The sequence below is a fragment of the Apodemus sylvaticus genome, chromosome 10 (assembly GCF_947179515.1).
Source record: "Apodemus sylvaticus chromosome 10, mApoSyl1.1, whole genome shotgun sequence".
Taxonomy (NCBI): Eukaryota; Metazoa; Chordata; class Mammalia; order Rodentia; family Muridae; genus Apodemus; species Apodemus sylvaticus.
Window position 1 is genome coordinate 106,968,485 of NC_067481.1, and position 10,309 is coordinate 106,978,793.

The following is a 10,309-nucleotide window of genomic DNA, read 5'->3' on the forward strand; positions in this document are numbered from 1 at the left end:
CGCTGAGGTTCCGTGGCTGGCCATCTGGCAGAATCTATGAGTTCTGGTGAAAGTGAGAGCTCCTGCCTCAAAAAACAAGACAGAGTAACAGAGAGAGACATCTGAAGCTGATGTCTACCTTCCTGTGTTCCGTCTAACACACACACAAAGGCCAGGAGAGGCTAAATGAGGGTCTGCACATCAGCTGATGCTGCTGTTTTTGAGTGGTAGAGTGCTTTCTCTCTCTAGAATTATTAATTTAGTAATGAAGAAACAACCCTTGAAGGTTAGAAAATCCAAGGTTAGCAGCAAGTGGTGTGAAGCTTTGGTAGAAGTGTTTAGTTGGGATGGTCTAGGTTTAAATGGGGCTACCTTTAAACCTCTTGTTCCTGCTCTGCTCTGAACTGTGAGGTCACCGTGCCCCCCGCTTGCCTCTGTCATGTTCCAGGTGGAGTCCCGATTGTGTCTTGTTCGGTTTGTCAGCCCACTTTTTGCAATATTCTCAAGTTGGCTTGCCTAACTCCCTAACTCTCTCTTCTTTCTTCCCTGTTTCTGCTCTCTTCTTCACCATCAACACATCCCACTGTGCAGCTGACAAGGTCAATGATGACTTCTACGCCAAAAGAAGGCACCTGGCAGAGTTGGCTGCCAAGGGAAATCTCCCTTTGCACCCTGTAAGAGTGGAAGATGAGCCTCGGGCCTTCAGCCCGGAGCATGGGCCTGCCCAGCAGAATGGACAGAAGTCTCGCACCAACAAGATGCCCCCGCATCCCCTGGCCTACAACTCTACTGCTAACTTTAAGACCTGGGACCCCAGTGACCAGTCTCTCCGGCGGCAGGCTTATGGCACCAAGGGCAAGCTTGGCATAGCTGAGTCGGGCTCTTGTGACCCCTTGGGGACTCGCACCCAGCACTTCCCACCCACACAGCCATATTTCATCACTAACAGCAAAACAGAAGTGACTGTCTGAGCTTTTACTTCAGGGAGCACCCTGGAGTCCACACTCAACTGAGAGAGGCAAAAAAATACCATCCCACCTACAGCGTCCTGGTCCTGTACACCCCCACGCCCAACCCCTCAGCAGACACACACACTCCGTTCTACAGGAACCAACCACAGACCTACTCGTGATAAGGAATCATGCTTTCCCTGGGCCATGCCTAATATGCTCCTGCAGGCAGCTGAGTGAGACCGAAGCACGGACTTTCAGCAATACAGAGGGGAACTTTCAACTTCAGGCCCAGATTGTGGGGGTTCATTTCCTTTTCCTTCAACAGAAAACTGAAATCCATTATAACAGATATATCTGTAGCACAATGTAGACAAGCTACCCATGGAGTGCACTGGGTCCCTCCTGTTCTGTCTTCCCTGGTAGAAGGAAAAGGGTGGGCACATGGAGAGGAGTGTGCCAGAATGCATGGAAAGGAATTTGTTCATGTCACAAGAATTTCCTAGTCCCAAGAAGTGATGCAAACACGGAATAGTGAGGAGTGTGAGGCAGTAATGGACCCCGAGCATTACACTGATGAACATTGCATACCATTGAATCTGAAGGCAAAATGCAAAGTAAGTCTTCACAAAGTAAGCCCACAGTCAGTGATAAGAAAGGGAAAAAAACATTCTAAAGAACTCCCTGAAAGACTGTGATGTTGGTAGTGATGGGCGTTTATGATAGCCAAAGGGTCCAGAGAATAATATAGAAGAACTTTTAAAGTGACACATTAAGTGAACACACAAAATATTAATTTTGCCCAGGACTTAGAGAACCTGCAGTTGGAGAATTAACAGCAGGTGAGATGGGCACTGAGGAACTTTCACTTCCCGGGTCATCTCCAAGAACTGGGACAAAGACAAAAACCATCCTCTATGAACTGTCTGTCCCCACCGCCCTTTGCCCTCAGCGTGCCGCTGCCACTGCTGCCAAACTTCAATTGCTTTGGAGTGAAAAATGTCATAAGCGTGGGTGGTGCCTTCAGTGTGTCGCTGTTGTTCAAGTGATGGTGTCGTTTCCCAAGTGCATCCTCTGTTCCTTTATCCTTCCTGCCTCCTGTTTCCCCTGCAGTAGTGATGTTCTGTCTTTCCTTTGTAGGTGAGCCCAGCCAATTAACACCCTTTGAAGGAGCTGCTACAGTGTCAGAGGTACCTAAGAATACCCCAGTTCCCACCCTCCCAGCTGATTACCTCCAGGGGCACCTTCATGCCATCCTTTCTTACCTGGACTATCCCCAAGCTGCTCTACAGATTGGTTCCTACAGACAATAGCCATTGGGTTCCAAAGTCTTTCATTTAGTGGAAGCACAGACAGGTACATGGAGAGGCAAGAGAGTTTTGTTTAGAGAGAAAAGTCTGCAACTATCCCCTGAAGCTCTTAGCTAATTAGCAGGAATCTTCTGAAAGCTCACAGCTTCTTTGGTGTAAAAATCTAGTGAAATAGAATTGGAGCATTCCATGTGATGTTCTGTTGCCTGGGCTCTCTGGCATCACAGCATCAGCACACCAGATAGTTTCCATGTTCCAAGCAAGTAAAAAGAACCTGGCAATATCTTCAATCTCTCTGGGGCTGTCTCCCATCTGAAGCATAGGGAATCTGGCCTAAGTCAAGTCTTTTCAGTTTTTAAAACAATACTATGTTCTTATTTACAGAAGAAATTCTGAAAAGATAAAACTCTATAAGATTCCCAAATAAGAAGAGGTGTAGAAAAGATCAACACAGAGGTCAGAGGTCAGAGTAAATGTTGAGGTGCCAGCACTCTCCGTAGGGGAGTATGAACTGCTGGCTTGCACATCTCTTTGATATGAGGTAGTTATGTCCTCATCACACATCAGCATCCAGAGATTATCATCACAGTATTGGTATCTAAATACGTTTGCTTTTAAGCCATGTTATTTTAAAAGGGAGGCATCTTGTCTTTATCACATATAGAACACTAGCATCCATTGCCATGAATCTGAACAGACATTAAACATGGAGAACATATTGGCCTCAAAGACAAAACTCTAGTGAAGGTCTGGCCTGCTCTCCTGTCTCTCAAAAAGATATTAGTCTAGTTAAAGATACTAGTACACAATAGAGAGTTTGTCCGTGGAATAATCCAGTGAAGGGGAAAGCAGATGACAAGAAACTCCCCCTTTTTAAGTTGGTATTAAATCGTGCCCTGTCTCCATATGCTACCTCCATGACATACAGTTTGCATGTACTAGTGGCATACAGCACTACTTCAAGAAGTACTTACCCGAGAGGTTCTTTTCAGGTCAAGTTCTGCAATCCTTTCCTTCTAGCTCATTTCCCCCCTCCATTCCCTTCCCCTCCCCATTCTAACTCTAATTTGAAAGTCTTTCTTGATCCTTAGTCTATATTAGTCTATTTCTTACTCTTCCTTCTTTTTGAAGAAGACTTCGTTCAAGTAGACTTGGCTCCTTGGTCTGTAAATGTTATTTTGACTTCCCAGACACTCTGGCCACTAGCATGTAGCATTTACTTCCTAGGTAGTGAGGTCGGTCGTAGACAGCTCACACAGTGCTTGCCTCCTAGTGCTTCCTGTTTGACTCTGGGGGGTGAACTGAGGAGTGACAATCAGCAGGAAATATCTGTTTATTTTTTGCCTTCCCCTTGGGAAGCTAGATAAACCTTATGATATTGAAAGAGAGCATGACCTAAACAATAACTGAAGAGAAAGAGTAAGATTATAAAACTGTTTTCTTCTCCTTCCCTGTGACCCCCCAATTTCTAACTCTCTGGGACCAGACCATGGCTTCCCTCACCTTCCTGGAGTCTCAGCCTCCATCCGCCTTGGGCTCTGCCTGGAATTCCCATCTAACCTCCCCCAGTTTTTTTGTGTAAATGGAGCATATTTTATGTGCAAATATTTTAGTAACCGTATGTTCTGCAAGTAAACCTGTGTTAACACTTGTCACACTGCAGAGTTTATGATACAATAACACTTCCTACAATGAAGAAAAAAAACATTTGTTTGTTTTCTAAGAATGTTTATTTGTAAACATATGTATTCACTATATTAATATGAATTTCTTACCTGGCAATAAACTGATTATATGTGATGCTCAGGGTGTCTTCTCATGCTTCTGGAGCCCCAGGCTGCCCTGAGTCTCCCGTGGGAACATGACATAACTGCTCAGCACTGATTCTTCCAGGCTCACAGTAGGAATGGACGCTCCTAGTGTTGGCAACTTCTACAAGATTTGCAGACCTGTTGTTTAGTCTTTTCGGTAAGTACTCACACGTCAGAATTAACTGGGCCCTTTCAAACAGTATTGCTGGGTCTTTCTGTCATCGCTAAATCCATATCAATGACAAAGAGCCTGGCCAGGCCTCAGACATTTGCTTCTACTAGTAACTGGGGTGGAAGTGGGTATGACTACCGACAAGGTGGGAGAAGGCTCTTCTCCTCTTTGTTCAACTGTATTTACTGGCTGGCTTCCATCATTTCTCCAGCATCAGACAGAACCTTTTTAAAAATGGCTCTTCTTGAAAGAGGCTGAAAGCCTGAAACACCGAGGAAAAGAAATTCACTTCAGAAGTGAAGTGTGCGGTTGACTGCAAGGCTCAGCAGGTAAAGGGGCTCGCCAAGCTTGTAACCTACCTTTAATCCCAGGAGCCCACAAGGTAGAAAGAGGAGACTGACTCCTGCAAGCTGTTTGCTGATGTCCACAAATACGCTATGGTATGTATGCAACGCTCCAAATAAATCCATGATTTCATATTTATTTATAGCTGAAAAGTATTCCATCAATTTTATGTCACACGTTTTTATCAATTTATCTTTTAATAAATTTAATAAACTTAAGCTGGCTCCATTTCCTTGCCATTTCCACGAATATATGCTCTGTAAGGAGGTGATGCCAGGTGTGTTTTAACCAGCACTCAGTAGATAGACAGGGCAGATTTCTTTGAGTTTGAGGCCAGTCAGGTCTATATAGTGAGTTCTCGGTGAGACAATACTAGATAGTGAGCTTCTGTTTCAACCAGAAGGAAAGTGTTAAGTACACACTCTCAGATTAAGCTATTCATGTCTGATCTGTATCATTCATGAACTGACTCAAGGGACTTCCATGAGGAAACAGTCTTAGGTTGGCAAGTGGGAACATTTTCAGGGTGAGGAAAAGGTGCTAAAAGCCCAGAGATGCACCAGTTGGCAACGAGAAATCAGCTGCTGTGCACTAGCTTCAACATACGCAGATGTCAGAGCTGGAGCAGGAGAGCACAGTGGCTGCTCACATCCAGGTTCTCCAGGAATTACCCTTCTAAGTTGGGGATATTCAGAAAGTCTTTCCATAACAAGCAATGGGGAATGTTGATCACGAGCAGCAGTCAAAGCCTTTGGAGCCACTGGTCAGAGGGTTACTTAGTGTTAACACAGAGCAGTCTACTCTGGTAGATTCTATGGTATATAGCCAGTCAGTCAGAACCATAGGAAGGAAAAGAGTGCTCTTCTGACACTTGAGCATGTACAAAGGTCAAGCCACCAACCAGGACATATCGGAGCCCTACCAACGGAGTACAGAGAAGTATGCCTTTGTGGGGAAAGACACATTTCTGTGCTAATTAAGCCTCCTGAGCTAACAAGTCACACCTCATAAACAGCAAGCAAGCAAGACACCTCTGCAGAGACAGATAAGACTAAACACAGTGTCTTGGCACATTTGATCCTCAAAAGTATTTGCTTCCAAGCTTCAGTACAGAGATATAGCTAAAACTGAAGTCATTCAAATCATTTTATCTAGTAAGTGGTGGAATGGGGATTTGAACTTGAAAATTCATCTTCACCTGCTCTTCCAGTAGTTCTCACTTGGATGAGTGTGTGAGTCAGTGAAGGAGCTGGAGAAACAGGCTGATCCCTAAGTTCCCTTGCAGAGCGTGGATGAAGCCACTTTGAATTAGGGCAGCCAGTGCTTAGAATAAGCTTCTACCATCTCAAGGCAGCTGCTGATGGATGGAGCTTATGATTCTTCCCAAGATTTCGGGATTTAGAGAAAATGGAATGGAGTTACGTATGTCCATTTAAACTAAATATGAGAGAGGGAGCCTTTGTAGGTGCCTCCTTTGGCTTTGTGTCCAGGGCTGGAAGGTTCCGTGGTCCTGCAATCAGTAGACTTGCCATCGGCTCCAGCCTTCTTTCACTGTGTTCCCAGGTCTAGGAAGTAGCTTTCTTTGTGATTCTATTAGGAAGTTTGTGTTAATCTTCAGTCCTGTTCTCTCACTAGATGGAGCCTCCCACCCACATCATGGTCTGGCCACAGGCTGAAGCCCTTAGCTCTCTGTGTCCTTGCAACTACAGCACACTGCGTGGCCTAATAATCCACAGAGCTCTGAGTGCTGACCTTCCTTCCCACCCTTCCCTCCTTCTTACTCTCTCCCCTCCCTTCTTTCTCCAGTCTCTGGTTTTAAACTCAGAATCTGCCTACATTTGTTTTCCTAGTACTAGAATTTCAGGTGTGTACCATGATATCTGGTTGAAGGCTTAACTTTTCGTGTTTTTGGTGCCTTGGATTGTCTTGCAAAACTTGTAGATTCCTTGCTCAGAATGGTGCTTTGCAAAACACAAGACCCTTAGAATTCAAAAGCTTATCATCTTACAATACAGACATGGAAATATTAAAAATGCCACCTTTTGTGATGTAGTAATATATGCACTTTTAGAAAATATGCTAAAATAGAAAGGCCTTGTGGCCAGTTCCTAAGTCATGCAGCACAATTTTTTTCAATGTTTATTTCATGTGTATGGGTGTTTTGTCTGCACATATGTAAATGTACCATTTGTGTGCTTAGTACCCGCAAAGGCCAGAAGAGGGTGTCAGATCCCTTGAAACTGGAGTTACAAGTGTATGTGAGTTACCATATAGGTGCTGGAACTGAATCCAAAACCTATGCAGGGACATCAAGAGCTCTTAAACACTGAGCCATATCTCCCAGCTGTTCTTCACATTTTCTGCTGCAGCTGTGACTTTTTTCCCTCAGTGACATACTCCACTGATGTTGGTGTCTTTATGTTTTATTGCTTCATTTATTATTTGAGAAACATACTAAACTTTAATGACATCCATGTGAAAGCAAAGCTTTGCCCATCTAAGTTCATAAGGCCACCAAGTTTTAGCCACTGATCTGTGCAAAGGCCCATGTTGAGAGTCAAATGCCCTTGGACTTTAAGATTTAGGAGACACAGAGCTATCCCCAACTCTATGCCTCCAGAGTCCTACCTTTAGAATAGGGATAACAATGCAGCTACTACTATCTGTTGTAGAGAAGAAAAATAACAATGGTCTGAGCTTAGGGCTTGATACTTGACAAATAGGCATTTTTGTTATCACAAAGTATTTTCTTATGTGTTTATGTTACCCTGTGAAGTGGTATTTTATTATCTTCCACTCATAGAAGAAAACACAAAGGACCAGAAATGTTAAACTTGCTCAAGTAATATCACATCAGGGGCTATTTGACACCTGGTTCTTTCTGGTTCAACCTCAATCTCTTGACCATATACTAAGCTAGGTCTCTATCTGTCTGTCTGTCTGTCTGTCTGTCTATATACATACATATATATATTATATCATATATATAATTATATAAAATTATATGTATATATACATATATGTATATATATATATATATATATATAATTGAATTAAATGTTTTCAATACTCACCACAATGATGTTAGCTAGATTCTGTACACAACAAAAGATATTCCTAGTTCATCATGCTTCCTGAGAAGATAGATTTAGGTATCAGAGCCTTGTAGTTACCTACTTGTTTAAAAGAATATTGAGTAAGTTCTGTCCAATCTAGTGCTTAGAAGACCTAAATTACAAAGACCTTAAGTTTCCAAAATGTTAAGACTCTGTTTGTAAAACCCAATCATATCAGAAATACTTCAGGCAAAACTGTAGCTTTCATTATAGATACAGCCTCAGATTAGATAGCCATAATCTTAATATTAAAAATAATAACAATGCTTATTACCAATTGAATATCTATTATACAACAGGCTCTGGATTAGCCATTATACATGCATTGCGTCATTTCCACATTTTGACAGAATTCCAAACAAAAATTTTACACCCATGTTCAAGATGGAGAAAATTAAGGCCCAATGAAGTCATTTATTCATGAGCACACATCTAGTGAATATCAGGTTTGGAAGTCAACACTGGGCTAAGTCTGATTCCAAAACAATTCTATTGCTACAGTCAATTAATTCTTACCTGATTCTTACCTCTGCTTGCTTCCTCTTCTGTACAACTATAAGTGGATCAAAACAGTTTCAAGAAAATTAAGTTCAGAGAAGGGAGTAATCCTCTAGACAGATTGGTGTCTCTTCTTCCCTTGTTACTGAGTAGTCATTGGCACATGCTGTCTCTGTTCTTCAGGTCCATTCTTCATACTTCACAGATGACCAACAAAAAAGACCTGTGTCTGAGTAGGGAGGAAAGAAGACAAGAGGAGGATTCTGGGACAAACAGACAGAAAACTAAGAATCATAACTGTCTTTCAGATTCAACCTCAAGCTCTTGATCAAATACCATGCTAGGTCATTAAGACAATTATATCACCCAGGGACACCCAAAGAAAGACACTCAACTGCCTGCCCTGGTTCTGCTAGACTGGGGTAACCGGAAAAAAGATACCCAAGCACCTGCTGTGGTTAGCACTATGATGAACAAATGAGTTGTGGAGAGATGAGAAATGGAGTACATAGCGGCGAGATGGACAAGAAAGCAAGGCTGGGGGATTCATACACTATGAGGAAAGGTTGGACTGGAGACTAAACAGCAGTGAGCACAGGCAGATATGAGGTAGCCACACAGTGGTCATGCTGAAGTTGAGCTCTGTGTCAATGTCTGTGGCCTGAGTTGCCAGCAAAGGCCATGCAGATGTCTCTGGTCTAGCCTGCCCTCTGAGGCAGTAAGTCGAGCTGGCCCCTCTCCTCACCCACCATCACACTTTTGAGAACTATCTCTGCCCCTCACTTGTGCAGCACAGTAGAACTTACCCTGAGGGTGTGGGTGGGAGGTGAGGAAGGGTGGGTGGAGGGCCAAGTAGAGGAGCCCTGAGGGCATGAACCTGAGAGAACTGACCCCAGCCCTGGTCTGTTCTGGGTGGCTTGAGAGATGCCCCACCTGGATGCCTGTGGTAGGTGGAAGAACTGGCCCTGTGGTCATGAGAGTGGGAGCACAGGAAAGTGGTCCTGCACCTTGCCTGGGAAGCACAGCGAAGCTGACCATGGTGGCAAGGCATGGGTGAGCTCGTCCCAGCACATGAAAAACAAGAGAGCTGTTAGCTGGGACAATGCAAATAACCTCCTCCTGATGGTGTGGGGGCAGGAGAAGTGGTCAGCTGACAAACTCAGCTACCTCCCAGACCCGGGTCCATGGCTTTGAGTTGGCCAGCTTCAACATCTACACTGTCTATGGTCTGTTGGAGTTCATGAAAGGACTGGTCCTGCAGATTCAGAGCTGTAAGACCTGCATGACTCAAGGCAACAATAGGATATCTGAGAGGAGTCCCAGTTAGGTTCTTACACAGATTGTGTAGCAGAAGCCAGAGGCCTAGAACCAGACCACTTACTTATTGCAATAAACATTTGCAAGTACAGATGTGTGGACAAAAGGGCACACTGTGGGACACACTGTGACATGCTACAGCTTCCATGACAAGGAGTTTTGGGGGTTTTGCTTTATTTTTATTCTATCTTATTTCTCTCTCTCTCTCTCTCTCTCTCTCTCTCTCTCTCTCTCTCTCTCTCTCTCTTTCTTGAGGTGGAGGTTGCAAGGGTGGAGAGCAGATAACAGGGATCTAGAAATTAGTAGAATTATGGTACATGATGAAATTCACCAAGAATCAATAAAAGTTATATATACATATACATGTACACGTACATGTACACATACATCTCTGGAGTGCAACTAGAAAGATTCTGGAGTGGACAACCAAAGATGCTATTGTCCAAAGAGAGCTGTTCTCTGGCTCTCTGTGAAGGATGAAAATGTGCATTCATCAGACTTTTTGTTGATGTAACAACGTTTCTGAGAATTATTTTAGTGAAAAAAATGAAAAAATATTTTGGTTCATTGTTTCAGAGATTTCAGTTTATCATGTCAGGGACGGTGTAGTGGGGAAGACCAGCTCATATCAGAGCAACCAGGAAGAAAGGAAAGTGGGGAGGAGAAGGATGAGGATGTGGAGGAGGAGGAGGAGAAAAAAGGAGAAAGGAGTACAGGAAGAAGAGAAGAGAAAGAGGGAGTAGGAAAAGAAAGAGTAGAGCAAGAGGAGGGGGAGGAGACATATGTGAGCTTGGTGTGCTGGTTTTTGCTC

General features: G+C 43.6%; 1 protein-coding gene across 1 annotated transcript in view; it reads left to right on the plus strand.

Moving 5' to 3' along the window:
• The window catches only part of Shisa9 (shisa family member 9), a 307,233-nt gene extending 303,251 nt beyond the window's left edge, over positions 1-3,982 (plus strand). The window contains exon 4 of the mRNA XM_052197254.1: positions 571-3,982. Within this exon, the coding sequence (XP_052053214.1) occupies positions 571-950 (380 nt within the window). The 3' untranslated portion in view covers positions 951-3,982. The remainder of the gene's footprint in view (positions 1-570) is intronic.
• Positions 3,983-10,309: the final 6,327 nt, after the last annotated feature.